The sequence below is a fragment of the Natrix helvetica genome (assembly GCF_964273705.1).
Source record: "Natrix helvetica genome assembly, chromosome: 7".
In the NCBI taxonomy this organism is placed as follows: Eukaryota; Metazoa; Chordata; class Lepidosauria; order Squamata; family Natricidae; genus Natrix; species Natrix helvetica.
The window spans coordinates 7,064,135-7,079,904 of NC_138558.1; the positions used below are offsets into that span (position 1 = coordinate 7,064,135).

At 43.9% G+C, this 15,770-nt stretch overlaps 1 protein-coding gene across 1 annotated transcript in view; it reads left to right on the forward strand.

Moving 5' to 3' along the window:
• Positions 1-15,770, forward strand: part of ADAMTS3 (ADAM metallopeptidase with thrombospondin type 1 motif 3) — a gene marked incomplete at its 5' end in the record, with an annotated part of 158,537 nt that overhangs the window by 118,640 nt on the left and 24,127 nt on the right. Inside the window, 4 exons of the mRNA XM_081960285.1 lie at positions 2,898-3,043; positions 4,913-5,088; positions 7,385-7,518; positions 9,115-9,238. Coding sequence (XP_081816411.1) covers positions 2,898-3,043; positions 4,913-5,088; positions 7,385-7,518; positions 9,115-9,238 — 580 coding nt within the window. The remainder of the gene's footprint in view (positions 1-2,897; positions 3,044-4,912; positions 5,089-7,384; positions 7,519-9,114; positions 9,239-15,770) is intronic.

The following is a 15,770-nucleotide window of genomic DNA, read 5'->3' on the forward strand; positions in this document are numbered from 1 at the left end:
ACCAGGAGACGGTGAGTTCCAGTCCTGCCTTAGGCATGAAAACCAGCTGAGTGACTTTGTGCCAATCACCAAGAGACGGTGAGTTATAGTCCCACTTTAGGCATGAAAGCCAACTGGGTGACTTTGGGCCAATCACTAGGAGACAGTGAGTTCTAGTCCTGCCTTAGGCATGAAAGCCAACTGGGTGACTTTGGGCCAATCACCAGGAGACGGTGAGTTCTAGTCCTGCCTTAGGCATGAAAACCAGCTGGGTGACTTTGGGCCATTCACCAGGAGACGGTGACTTCTAGTCCTGCCTTAGGCATGAAAACCAGCTGGGTGACTTTGGGCCATTCACCAGGAGACGGTGAGTTCTAGTCCCACCTTAGGCGTGAAAGTCAGCTGGGTGACTTTGGGCCAATCACCAGGAGACGGTGAGTTCCAGTCCTGCCTTAGGCATGAAAACCAGCTGAGTGACTTTGTGCCAATCACCAAGAGACGGTGAGTTATAGTCCCACTTTAGGCATGAAAGCCAACTGGGTGACTTTGGGCCAATCACTAGGAGACAGTGAGTTCTAGTCCTGCCTTAGGCGTGAAAGTCAGCTGGGTGACTTTGGGCCATTCACCAGGAGACGGTGAGTTCTAGTCCCACCTTAGGCATGAAAACCAGCTGAGTGACTTTGTGCCAATCACCAAGAGACGGTGAGTTATAGTCCCACTTTAGGCATGAAAGCCAACTGGGTGACTTTGGGCCAATCACTAGGAGACAGTGAGTTCTAGTCCTGCCTTAGGCGTGAAAGTCAGCTGGGTGACTTTGGGCCAATCACCAGGAGACGGTGAGTTCTAGTCCTGCCTTAGGCATGAAAGCCAGCTTGGTGACTTTGGGCCATTCACCAGGAGACGGTGAGTTCTAGTCCTGCCTTAGGCATGAAAACCAGCTGGGTGACTTTGGGCCATTCACCAGGAGACGGTGAGTTCTAGTCCCACCTTAGGCATGAAAACCAGCTGAGTGACTTTGTGCCAATCACCAAGAGACGGTGAGTTATAGTCCCACTTTAGGCATGAAAGCCATCTGGGTGACTTTGGGCCAATCACCAGGGGACTGTGAGTTCTAGTCCCACCTTTGCCATGAAAGTTGACTGAGTGACTTCGAATCATTCCCTCTCTTCTAGCCCAACTTGTCTCACGGTATTTTTTTTATAGAGAAGTAGGAGGACATGTTTTGAGCTGTTTATAAATAAATAAATAAAGGCAGAATATAAAATAAATAAATCATGATTCATGGGCTTCAATTATAATATAGGTAAAAACAAAACAATATAGATTGTTGCTCTTTGGTGCCTTCTTTTAGCAGTGAATGCCCCATTTCAAGTTCTCTCCTCCTCCAGTCTCCTCCTATCTCTCTTTTGCAACAATATTTTACCACGCAGTGCAAATAGTCCTCAGTGGTTTGGTTAAAGTCCCTTGAAAAGTTCTTCCTCCCCCAATAGTTTGACAGTATTAAGTGATGAGACTTGACAGGCCATTTAAATGCAGAGAGGAGAAAACGGCCCATCTTCTCCATCTCATTTAAAAATCCGTCCAGTTGTTGGATTGCTTTTCCATAAGTCTCATCTGATTCTGACCCAGGCTTAACAGAATCACAAAACAGATTCCTTGTCCCAAAACAAAACAAAAAAAGTCCCGGCAATAAGCCTTTCAAGGTCCATTTGCAAAAACAGACCTTATCAGTCCTTGGATAGTTGCAAGGCTGAGCTTCCAGCCGCAACGCTGTAAAATGAAATGCCTGGCAAGGAGTCTCTGAGAGTCATTAGCAAATCTTCACACTAATTAAGCGAACTAATTGTCTCCTGCAAACTCCACTCCCCTTTCGCTCCTCTTTATTCCCTATGGGAGGGGCCGTTCAGCGTCCACTTGTGGCTTTACTTCAGGGGTGCACTTCAATAAATTTAGCAAGGGGTTCTCTGCCCAGTTGCAGGGTGGGCGTGGCCATGGTGGGTGTAGCCTAGTCGGCCTCCTGCACCATGGTGGGGGGGGGGTGCCATCCCCAGGCTCCGGAGGCCTTCTGGCCCTCTTCCCGAACTTCCGGTAGGCCCATTTTTCGCCCTCCCTGAGCCACCATGCGCGCCCTGCATTTACCTGCATCCAAAACAGGCTGTGTGGGGATTCCTGGGAGGTGTGGGCTGGATGGGGCGGGGCCAGCCAGGAGTGGGATTTGGGATTTCTCCAAACTGCACAGAATCTTAGCTAGAGGTTCCCCAGAACCCCTACATAACCCACAGCAGCCCACCTCTGCTTTACTTTCGAGTCAACCACTGTTCCTTAGTTGTTCCCTTCTTCTGACAGCTCTGCGCATGCGGACATTGGGAACAGGCTCCTGCTGTTCTTCTGCCCCACTGATGTCTGACTCTGAAGGCAGCTGATAACTGTCAGATGGCTGTGGCCCCCTCTCTGCCTCTGACACAGAGCCCTCATCAGAGCCTTCCCCAGACTCCAGGACTGGCCCATGTTCCTCCCCAACCTCCTCACTGTCTGAATCTGTCACCAGCTCTGCTGGCCGCTGACAAGCCGCAATACATCTTATGGAAGATGGTTCCACCATTGGCACTTTGAATCTGCCTCATAATCTCCCACTGTGACTCTGAATCACCATTAAGTGAGCGGTGATAAGTCGAGGACTAACCTCTACTAAATTTTCCATGGAGATAGCTTGCCATATGTTCCAGGAACAGAAAAAAAAAAAACTCCAAATCTCTCAAGGTGAAAGATTATAATAATAATTATAATAATAATAATAATTATAGAGAATAATTACCTCTGCCGTTCGCCTCCCAGGGAAGGTACAGTGACGAAGCCAGACCTCCATAAAAGTTTTATTTCTCTTTTTTTAATGGAATGACTGTCCTTTCGCCTCTCAGTGGTGCTATAAAGGTCACTGCATGTGGAAGAACGCAAACCAGCTGAAGCAAGATGGCGGCTGGGGCGCTTGGACAAAATTTGGCTCCTGCTCCAGGACTTGCGGGACTGGCGTTCGCTTCAGAACACGACAGTGCAACAATCCCATGTAAATCGCTGCAGCATTTTCTGCCATTTTCCCAGCTACAGATTTTAATTTAAATTGCACGTAGACTGCCATCAGATTGATATATATCTATAAGGGATAAGGGTTTCCCCCGTCTAGGTAAGTCCGATGCGTTTGGGTGGTTCTCATCTCCATTTCTTAGCCAAGGGAGCCAACGTTCTCTGAAGACGGCATATCAATCAATCAATATAAATAACTAAATTGGAAGACGTTGGTATTGGAATACTGTGTCTGTCGACTCGCAAAGCACTCCTGGCCTGCTCTTGAGTTGCCATAGGCAGGAGGAGGGAGCTGCCATGACCAGAAGCACATTCCATGCATACCTTTCTCCAGATTGTATCCCATGTTACCAGAGACAGCTGGAGAGGCTGGATTTCTACAGCCCTGGAAAGTACTCCCGTTGGAGACTGTGAAACAGGGTCATGGTTGGGCTGTAAATCACGTGGGGCAGAGCTAACTCCACTCAGGAACTGCTGACGTGCTGCTCCTAATAAATCACTGGATTTCCTTTGAAACTTGGCTCGGGGCTCATGGATTAATTAGGGCATCTGTCAGAAGCCTGACAGTGGGTTAGCTCTGCCCCATGTGATTTACAGCCCAACCATAACCCTGTTTCCCCCCTCCAGGGTGTGTCATAAATCACATTCTCCAATGGAGTACTTTCCCTGGATGTAGAAACCCCGCCTCTCCAGCTGGATCTGGTAACCTGGGATACAATCTGGAGAAAGGTATGCGTGGAATGTGCTTCTCTTTGTGGCAGCTCCCCCCTCCTGCCTATGGCAACTCAAGAGCAGGCCAGGCGTGCTTTGAGAGTTTCCCCCCCTGAAAATAAGACCCTGTCTTATTTTGTTTTCCACCAAAAAAAGACACCAGGTCTTACATTCAGGGGAGATGTTGTCCTCTGACTCACTTCACTTGTGTGTGTCAATCCCAGCCTCCTTTTCCCTGCCAGAGGCCTTAAGAATTTCTTCTGCAGCTGGCAAGGTTTTCCTGAAGGCCTCTGCATCCGATAACAGCTCTGGATTGATCCAGAGCTCTGTTATCGGCTGCAGAGGCCTTCAGGAAAACCTTGCTAGCTGCAGAAGAAATGGGCCAGCAAAGATGTTGGGATGTGGGAGGCCTGGCTGCAACTGTCTGAAGGTAAGAAGTAGGGCAGTTCCACCCTCTCCCGTCCCCACCCTAGCTAAATTTTTACCCGTATATCCTGGAGTGAGCAGGATCTTAATTAAGGGCTTATTTTTGAGGTGGGGCTAATATTGGGCACACGTGTAAAAATCAAGCTAGGACTTACTTTCGGAGTAGGTCATAGTGTCAACTCATAAAACATTGGCATGTTTGTTATCAAGTTACCATGGTGAGGAAAGTGGGGGGGATATCTTCGGTTACAGTCAGATCTCAGATTACTACAGCAAACTTGGGAGGCTTGCACCTCGTTGGAGAATGTGATTCATGACACAGACTGAGGGGAGGGAAGAAACAGGGGCAAAGTTCAGCCATAATTTAAATGAGGTCAGATCTGACCACAATTTGGTATTTCCAAAATGGTGTTCCTAATAAAGGACCGGTTTTCTTTTTGAAACTTGGCTCGAGGCTCATGAATTAATTAGGGCATCTTTTGGAAACCTAACACATAGTTTCAGGGAAACATGGTACTTATATTACTAAATTCTGAACTAATACCCTTGAAGTGTTGTTGAGCTCCATGTGATTCGACCTGCTCAGATTGATAGGGATCCCATCCACCACAAAAATAGCATTGGTATTTTGGAAGAGTGGAAGAGTGAGGAGCCACAGTTAAATCCCGATGTATCTGATTTTTTTTCCTAATATTTTGGTTTTTTTTCCTCCCAGGCCTCTTAATGGGGGTCAAGACTGCGCCGGTATCAACTTTGAGTATCAGTTGTGCAACCTGGATGAATGTCCAAAGCTTTATGAGGATTTCCGAGCCCAGCAGTGTCAACAACGCAACTCTCATTTCGAACATCAAAACCGCAAACACCATTGGCTTCCATATGAACACCCGGATGGTAAGCAGTGATTTGTCTCTGTTTTTTTTTCCTTCCGTGGGAAAATAGTTTAAATGTCACAGATGGGCCAAAAATTTTGGTTATAATATAGATTGGGAAAAAATTTGGAATATAAATTATAAATTAACGAGATCAGCAACACTGAAAGAAAATACATATATAATGTTTTATCGTTGGCACCTACCACCAACAAGATTGGCAAAAATGTACCCAACACTGAAACCGACCTGTTAGAAATGTAAAAAACAGAACAAGGGACCTACTACCACATGTGGTGGACCTGCCCGGAATCGCAAAAATATTGGAAAAGAATCTGGAAGTGGGCACAAGAAATTACGGGGGAACAAATAAAGTATAAACCCGAAACCTTCTTACTAGGAATAATTAAAGGGAACTACACAAAAAAAAATTAAATATCTACTAACACATATATTAACTATAGCTAGAATTGCCTTTGCCCAATGCTGGAAGCAAAATAATACACCGCCAGACGAATTAGTGATAAAAAAAACCTTGGATTGTGCAGAGATGGACAAATTATCCCTAAAATTAAAGGACAAAGAAGAATCGGAATACTACGGAATTTGGAATAAGTGGTATGAATGGTTGGATAATAAGAAAAACAATTAAGCCGAAAACAATATACATAAATAAACATAGAACTGTATATAAAAGTAGGTAAATATGTAAAATATCATAAAAATGTATAGATAAGATGACATAAGCATTGTAATATATGGTAAAGAGAGGAAAACATACATAGATACGACGATGTAACATTGTACAAACTGTTGATATAAAGATTGTAATATGTGATAAAAAGACAAAAACAATAAAAAATTATTACCCCCCAAAAAAATGTCACAGAGAAGGCAGTGTGAGAATCAAGAAATGTAGCCTATTGATCTATTAGGTTCAATAAGACCTATGGATAATAGAAGGCCCCAGAAGAAAGAGACACGAACCAACGTTTTCAGTTAGGATGATTTCAAAATTTAGCAGAAATATTTGTAATCCTCACTGTGAAATATGGTGGTTTTTTTTTTTTTTGCAAAATATGCACTTGAATGGATTCGTTTAAAACAGGAAGAATGAAACTGTTGGAAATGAGGAATTGAAAGTAGTGTACACAGGTGTTCATGGAAAGTGACAGTTAGTGAAGTTGTGAAGTGTGTAAGTGGTTAGAAGAACAGCATAAAGCAGTGTTTCTCAACCTTGGCAACTTGAAGATGTCCGGACTTCAACTCCCAGAATTCCCCAGCCAGCATTCGCGAATGCTGGCTGGGGAATTCTGGGAGTTGAAGTCCGGACATCTTCAAGTTGCCAAGGTTGAGAAATACTGGTATAAAGGATAGGGTTTAAGATTAGCTCGGGGCCCTTTGATTTATAGCAGTCCATGTAAGATCTGCTGTGAACCATTGGCCCCATTGCAATGACTTATTAGTGCAAGTGCATTATTTCTTTTATATCTACCATATTTCTCTGAGTATAAGATGCTCCAAAGTATAAGACGCACCCCACCTTTTGGGGAGGAAAACAAGTGGGGAAAACCTGCTTCTGCCTCCTTGCAACAAACAGCAAACAGTACAGGCAATATACACTGTTTGTAGTGTTACATTTCAGACTATACTTGTACAGATGCTGTTAAAATTGATGTGCTTTCTGGAAGTATAGTTATTCTGTGCTGTTTAAAAGAGGATCCAAAAGCACGGGGCCTCTTCAGATCAAGCATTTATTTCAAAAAGCTTCTTCGTTTTGTCAAGCCGTCTAGAACAATAATAAAGCAGTCTTCAAAAAATAATAATTTGAGCATTCTATATAGTCATTGACTTACCTTCTTGCAGCAAACAGCAAGCATCCTGATTAGCAGAAAAAGAAAAAAAAAATCTGCTTCTGCCTCCCAGCAATTTGTCTCGTGGAGCAAACAGCAAGTTTCACTTTCAGTTTAAGTGCACCTCCCGATCATCAGCTGTTTCAGGCTGCAGGGATTGCCATAGCCTATTGCAGCCTCCGCAAGCCCCATTTTCCCCGTTTGCTGCAAGGAGGTAAATTGCTGGGAGGCATAGGACAAAAGGGTGGGGCTACATTCAGTATAAGACGCACCCAAATTTTCACCCTCTTTTAGTATATGTAGTATACTTACTGACGTGTTATTGACTTCTTCCCACCAAGTTGCCCTTTTCAAAATATCAGAAAAATAGCTCTAAAGTGAACGCCACATCTCCTAGCAAAATTGTAAATTGTTCCCAGCCTAAAAGTCACCAAAGGTGGTGCTATTTTTTCCTGCTCTCTGTAGCCACCAAGAGATGCCAACTGTACTGCCAGTCCAAAGAGACAGGTGACATTGCTTACATGAAACAACTGACCCATGATGGGACTCGCTGTTCCTACAAAGACCCCTTCAGTATATGCGTCCGCGGAGAATGTGTGGTAAGTGATTGTCGTAATTTAAAATTTGTGTCAACTCATAAAGCATTGGCATGGCTGTTACCAAGTTGCCATAGTGAGGAAAGTGGGGGAGCGCATTGCACGCATACCTTCGGCTAGAGTCGGATTTTGGATTACTACAGCAGGCTTGTGAGGCATGCACCTCGTTGGAGAATGTGATTTATGACACAGACTGAGGGGAGGGAAGAAACGGGCAAAGTTCAGCCATAATTCAAATGAGGTTTAGATCTGACTGCAGTGGGGTACTGCCGAAATGGTGTTCCTAATAAATGGCTGGTTTTCTTTTGAAACCTGGCTCGAGGCTCATGAATTAATTAGGGCATCTTTTGGAAACCTGACAGTTGGGTTGTTTCGACTTGATCCAGGACACCTCACAAAAACTCTTTAAGATGTATGTAGAGGATATTTACAGCAAAAATAAGGGGAAAACATTTGTTCTTAACCAAAAGCTAAAATGGCCACAACAAAAATGGAAATAAGGTACAGGTAGTCCTTGACTTACAACCATTCATTTAGTGACCATTTGAAGTTGAAAACCTTACAGTATTGGAGCACCCACAACTTCTAGAGGCCAACAGTAGTAAGATAAATCTGATGCTATGCACCTCTTGACCCAGAGTTTAGGCTAGGATAATGAATAGCTGTTCTGACGCAGCTCCCCAAATACAACAAAACTCTGAAGGTAAACCCCAGAACATAAATAGTTGTCTGCCACACCCATTCACCTCGCCATGCCTTTTATCCCCAGAGCTAGGATGGGGCTTCGCTAGCAGCAATGGATCTTCCGTCCCAAGGACCGGCCCATAGATTTCCACTGCTCTCCTCTCCTCTGCCACATCTATTCATCTCCGCCCCCTGCTTTTTATCCCCAGAGCTAGGGTGGGGCTTCGCTACCAGCAGTGGCTCTTCCGTCCCAAGGACCGGCCCATAGATTTCCACTGCTCTCCTCTCCTCTGCCTTCTGCATATTTACACGTCAGGCACTGGACCCAGCTGTTCCTCCTCTTCCTCATCAGCCACCTCAAGACCTCACTCTCTATTTGAGGGCTGACGGATGGCCCAGGCTCCGCCTCTGTTTCTCTCTCTCTCTCTGCCATCTCCACTCCCTCTTCCCCCTCGGAGCTCTCAGGTTGCCTTGATGCTGACCCTGGTTCCCACGCCTCCTCCTCCTCCTCCTCCTCCTCCTCCTCCTCCTCCTCCTCCTCCTCCTCCTCCTCCTCCTCCTCCTCCTCCTCCTCTGATTCGGCTGCTGGAAGGACCAGTGGCCGACAGGCCACGACACCAGCATCGGGAACTGATACATTTCCATGTGGTGGTGCAGTGGTTAGAATGTAGTATTGCAGGGCTAACTTTGCCAGGAGTTCGATCCTGACTGGCTCAAGGTTGACTCAGCCTTCCATCCTTCCAAGGTCGGTAAAACGAGGACCCAGAATGTTGCGGGCAAAATGCTGACTCTGTAAACCACTTAGAGAAGGCTGTAAATGACTATGAAGCAGTATGGAAGCCTAAGGGCTATTGTTACATTTTCATCCGCAACTTCCTGCTTCTCTCCGTTCTGCTTCTCTGCTTCTCTTGGCAGAAAGTTGGTTGCAACAAAGAGATCAGATCCAACAAAGCTGAAGACAAGTGTGGAGTCTGTGGAGGAGATAACTCACATTGCCGGACAGTGAAAGGGATCTTCACCAGAACCCCCAAGAAATCTGGTAAGGATAATAACCGAATTCCCTAACTTCGTGTTCATTATTAGTTTCTAAGTTGCGTCTTAATGATTCAAAAGGGCAGAAACAAAAGCTCAGAAGTTTGATCTAGGATACTATAGGAACGGGACCGTGGTGGGTTCCTACCGGTAGTAGCTTGTTCGGCTGAACCGGCAGCGACCCAGGCTTGTCACGGCCCCGAACTGGTTCTCCTGGTAGAACCGTAATCACCGCCATCTTGTTTTTGCTTACAATGCAATACAATAGCAGAGTTGGAAGGGACCTTGGAGGTCTTCTAGTCCAACCCCCTGCCTAGGCAGGAAACCCTATACCGTTCCAGACAAATGGCTATCCAACATCTTCTTAAAGACTTCCAGTGTTGGGGCATTCACAACTTCTGGAGGCAAGCTGTTCCACTGATTAATTGTCCTCACTGTCAGGAAGTTTCTCCTCAGTTCTAAGTTGCTTCTCTCCTTGATTAGTTTCCAACCATTGCTTCTTGTTCTGCCCTCAGGTGCCTTGGAGAATAGTTTGATTCCCTCTTCTTTGTGGCAACCCCTGAGATATTGGAAGACTGCTATCATGTCTCCCCTAGTCCTTCTTTCTCTTAAGCTAAACATACCCAGTTCCTGCAACCGTTCTTCATATATTTTAGCCTCCAGTCCCCTCATCATCTTTGTTGCTCTTCTCTGCACTCTTTCTAGAGTCTCCACATTTTTTCTACATCGTGGTGATCAAAACTGAATGCAGTATTCCAAGTGTGGCCTTACCAAGGCATTATAAAGTGGTATTAACACTTCATGTGCTCTTGATTCTCTCCCTCTGTTGATGCAGCCTAGAACTCTGTTGGTTTTTTTGGCAGCTGCTGCACCCGGCTGGCTCCTATTTAAATGATTGTCCACTAGGACTCCAAGATCCCTCTCACAGTTACTACTACTGAGCACAGGTACCACCTACACTGTACCTGCGCCTGCACAGAGCAATTTTATTTGTATTGCGTATGCACGAACTTGGAAGAGGAACGGAGGACGGCTGGCGTGCCCGAAGAGATAGCTCTGCATGCCACTTCAGGCATGCGTGCCATAGGTTGTCCATCACGGGGATAGGATTTCTGGATTGTGTCTAATGATTTCACGAGTTTATTTCCACAAAAGCAAGTTGAACACATCACAAGTTCAATTGAAGGTTACATAACGTAATAGTCTCACGATGCTCCTTTTCCCCCCTCAATCAGCTAATTGGGTAAATTCACACAAATGTTTATACAACAGATGCCAGGGATGTATTAAAGGTAATGCATGTCAGATTGTTGTGGGGAAAAAACCCTGAGGGGGCCTAGAGAGATCTGTATTTAAAGAAAAACTTGTCATAAAAATAAGAAACAGAACCGAGGGAGGAAAAAAATAACTTTTCTTTCATACCTCTTGGGGAAGAAATAATTCACTCGAAGAAGACTTCCCATAGGTAGCACAAACTAGCCATAATTAATGTAAAACAAATTATTTGTTCATTTCACTTATTAGCAGTGTCACTACATTTATATTACAGAGACCTTAAATTGAATTGAATTAAATTAAAGCTAATTAATAAAACAATAGTACTTGATTCTGGGATATGGTTCAGTGTAATATTTAAGGTCTCTTCAGCATGTGGATGAGAGACATCTGGAAACTCCATGTCAACTGTAAGGAATGGCATGAAATATCAAAAAAATAAGCCCTTAGTTTTGCTTATTTAAATTGTGGGAAGACATTCTAAGCAGGGTCTGCTATGGGAACCAAACAGATTTGAGCATCTGACTCTCCCATATTGCAATGAGTGAGAGAAAAAGTTGACAATTACTTCAAAAAAAATGGAAGATATATATAGAAGAAACCTTTGGGGAGGGGAGACACAACTAATTGATCACAGCTCTGTAAAAGTGGAGCCAACACCTGCAGCATAGACCAAGGAACTGGTTAGTTAGAAATCCAAGAAATAAATAAATAAAAGTAGACCAATTCCTTGGAACCTGTCTGGATGAGGAGAGGACAGGAGATTGCCCATATGTGCTCCGGACAGCTGCTCCCTGTAGGGAGCTCACAGGCAGTGATTTTCCATGTACTTGAGTGCCAGAAGATGACAAGATTCAGCATTTTGCTTGCAACCATAATGTAGAGTTTTAAAGAGTTAGAGAGACTGTGGGTCCAAATTACAGTCTGGGTAGACAGCATGGATCCAACATTCATGTTGTGTATTTGTTTTGTAGATTTCCAACCCTCTCAAGATAGTGTATATTATGATCCCGCAAAGTTATCCAATGAGCTATGACTGACAATAGGCTCCATCCGTGTTTTTCAAACTTAGCAACATTAAGCAACTCTGGCTGGAGAATTCTGGGAGTTGAAGTCCACACATCTTATAGTTGTCAAGTTTGAAAAATACTGTTCTAGAACTTAGCTCTCCCTGGTTTCAGTCCAGTACCTTAGCCACTATGCTACAATGGCAATTGATACTTTCAGCTCACAATATGAAGTTAAATAACTTCATTTGGGATAGAACAATGGGAAAATCAAAACTGAGCTTTCCAATTGGTCATGGAAAGGTGTAGAGGTCGGACTTCCGGTTCCGGCGGCTACGGCGACGGGCAAGTTCCTTGCCTGCTCCCGCTCCCCGGTGGGCTTCCCCCGCTTCTGGGGGGGCACAGGACGCCCGGGAAGGGCGTCCTGCCGAAGGAGCGGCTTGCGGAGGACCCTGGCATCGGCAGCGGCTGGTGAGGGCTTCTCCGCTTTGCTCCAGGCATCGAGGAGCAGTCTCGGAGGGCGCGAATGTGCGTCTCGCTTCAGGCTGATCGGATGACATACTACTGAAGGAAGCAGCGGCGGTATGGTGAGAGGCTTCCTTTCTTCATTCCCTTTCTTTTGAACTGATGGACTTTTCAGCGACTTTAAAAGTTAAACTTTCGGATTCTTGCTGGAGGTGCGGCTAGAGGGAGGGGGATTTCCCCCCACCTTGGACAAGCGGCTTGAGAAGATTTTGCTTCCTCCCCCAGGGGAAAGAGGAGGGGGGAGAGCCAACTAATGATGCCTCACCCCTGTAAAAGTGACTTTCATTGGATTTAGTTCCAGAATATATGGGTGAACTGAGAACTTTCTGAACTTTTAAAATTTTATTATGCCTCTGAGCCCAAAGCTGGCAGGGCAAGATGGCACACTTCCGTTGTCTTTATGAACTGTGAAACCTGACTCCACCTTTAAAATTCAGGCTTCCGGACTTTGTCTCCGTGTCACCCAGAGGAATCTCTTGTGGATTGCTATTTCCTGAACTCTCTGGAGAGAAAACTTTTCTCTATTGCTAGACTGACTGAAGAAACTTCCATCTGTTTGGATCTTCTGCCTCCTGGACTCATCTGCCTGCTCTACCTCTCCAGCTGTCCAGTCTCTACACTGACTGATTTCTCTGTTTTATAAACTATGTCTCCAAAAAGACCACCACCTGGAAAACCTGGCTTTGCTACCTCTGCACCAACATCTGCAACATCCAGTCCTGCTACACAGTCAAAGATTACAGAAGTGATGCAACCTAAGAGCACAGAGATGGATTTGCAACAAATGCTTCAGCAACTCATACAGGGCCAGGAAGAAATTAAGAAACAATTAAAGGAAATGAAGGAAGAAATTAAAGAGAACCAAGTCCAAATTTATAAGAACTCACAGAGACTGGACCTTGTGGAGGGTGGGGTGGCGGAGGCGAGGGGGGGGGTAGAAGCTCTGCAGAAGGGTAACAAAGAACTTGATATCCAACAAATGAAAACAGAATTTGAGAGAATGTCCTTTTATCTTAGATTTCAAAATGTTATAGAAGAAGATGGAGAAAACATAAGGGACATTATGACTAACATCTTAGCTGAATATATACACAAAGATAAACAACAGATGGAATGGGAGATAGATCTGGTTTATAGAGTGAACTCAGCATATGCCAGAACACACAATGTACCCAGGGAGGTCCATATCAAATTTCTTAGGAAAAGCACAAGAGACATAATTCTGGGTGTACAAAGGGGGCAAGCATTGACATATCACGACAGGGAGATAACCATCTTGAAGCAGATCCCAAAAAAAATTAGGGAGAAAAGAAAAAATTATTCGCAATTGGTGAATAAATTATACCAGAAAGGGGTGTGGTTTAGATGGTTGATGCCTGAAGGGATGCTGATATTCTGGGAGGAGACAAGAATCAGAATCAATACACCCATAGAGGCTCAGGCCTTTATGGAAAAAAATAAAGCGAACCTAGAAAAAACAGAAGACTCTTCAACGGTCACACAGGACACGGGAGGGGCCGGAGCTCTGCCAGCGGGGGGAGAAGGGGCAACACCAAGAAAGCTCAGATCACAAAAATGAATAAGAAAATCACATTGTTATAAACAGACCGAAAGTAATAATGAAATTATATCTAGATTATATTTCATAATATATAAGCTGATTGAAATTTTTCCTTAGAATTAATATGCTGATTTTATATGATTTTGTATTAATGTTTTATACATAGATGTATCTTATGAGTTTGGAGGGAGGGGGCGTCTGCCACACTTGCAACTGCCAAAATTTGTATACCATTCCACCTACCCTTTTCCTTATAAATGTTTTAAAAAACCAATAAAATTTTCTAAAAAAAAAAAAGAAAGGTGTAGAGGTCAAAGCATGTGAAGTGTTAATAGCACTTTATAATGCCTTGGTAAGGCCACACTTGGAATACTGCATTCAGTTTTGATCGATGTAGAAAAGATGTGGAGACTGTAGAAAGAGCGCAGAGAAGAGCAACAAAGTTGTTTAGGGGACCGGAGACTAAAACATATGAAGAACAGTTGCAGGAACTGGGTATCTCTAGTTTAATGAAAAGAAGGCCCAGGGGAGACATGATAGCAGTGTTCTAATATCTCAGGGGCTGCCCCAAAGAAGAGGGAGTCAAGCTATTTTCCAAAGAGGGTAGGACAAGAAACAATGGGTGGAAACTAATCAAGCAACTTAGAACTAAGGTGAAATTTCCTGACAGAACAATTAATCAGTGGAACAACTTGCCTCCTGAAGTTGTGAATGTTCCAAGACTGGAAATTTTTAAGGGGATGTTGGATAACCATTTGTCTGAAGTGGTGTAGGATTTCCTGCCTAACCAGGGGGTTGGACTAGAAGGCCTCCAAGGTCCCTTCCAACTCTGTTATTCTATTCTATTCTAAGCAAATTTTGTGAAGTTTTCATATTTATCTGAATTCATGATAGTTGTAAAATTATCCATAGATGAAGCTAAACAGACACAATTTTGATATAATTTTTTTTTGGTTCATCCTCGGTGATGGAGGATTATACTTTGGAGACCTGTAACCATTATTTATATATTCCTGGTAAAGTTTTATTTTCGTCACTAAATTATTTTATTTTATTGTTTCGAAAAGTCCTCAAAAAGGTCTAACTTCTTCCAACAGGGAAACAATTAAGCAAGAGGTGTCAAAATGAACTCAAGTATCTGGAAAATGAAATCTGCAAGTATCCACTTGATTTTTTTCCCTTAGTCTTAACTTTCATTGACTGTGTTGTTAAAAAAAAAAAAATTGCTCCAACGTGGACAAAAATGCTAAAAATAGGGTTGGAGTGCGAATAATATATTTGATCGACCACAAAGCTCATAACAAGACACACTCAATGAAAACTCAAGACTTTGGTGACCAGATCATTAACAAAAATCATTTTGTTTAAGGGAAGACAAGAGGTGCATTTACTTTGCCCAAAGGAGCTCGTCATGTTTCCATTTCTAAAACCAGAGTATCAAAAAACATCCTGGGTAAGTTTTGTCCCATTGAAGGGATGACGGGCATCCATAGTTGGTCTTAATCCCTTTCTCACTCCTTCCTTCCTCATTGCTGGCAGACATTTACAAGAACTGCAAAGAAAAAAAAGACAAATCCTTTATGCTTCCTATTGCAATTTCTCCTGAGAAAAAGTTTGATAATTAGAATTGTTCATTAGACTTTCTGTGATTCAGACTGTTTGGAAGAAAGTGTTCTGACTTAGACTTCCCCAAAAAATACGAGGTAGAGTCCTGGTCCCGACAAAACCCCTTTTATTAAACGAATGTGAATTCCTCTCGTTCACATTCAGCCAAGACCTGGCAAACAGTCTTTCAAAGGAATATTTGAATCTACAGACCTTATATAGCTTAGAAAGCTGCCATGTCAATATTTTCCAAATGCGGTACTGTGCAAGGAAAGACTTGGCACAGCGTCTCGGAGATTGACGGACAGATCTTCACACTCCTGAAACGAATTTAACGACCGAACGAATGAATTGTTTCCTGCAAAAGCCCACTCCCCTTTTGCTCCTCTTTTATTTTCTCTGGGAGGGGCCATTCATCGTCCACCTGTGGCCTTACTCCCAAGTTGACCCCTGTTCTTTAGCTGTTCCCTTCATCTGGCAGCTCTGAGCATGCACACACTGGGAACAGGCTCCAGCTGTTCTTCTGCCTCACTGATGTCTAGCTCTGTAGGCACCTGATCACTGCC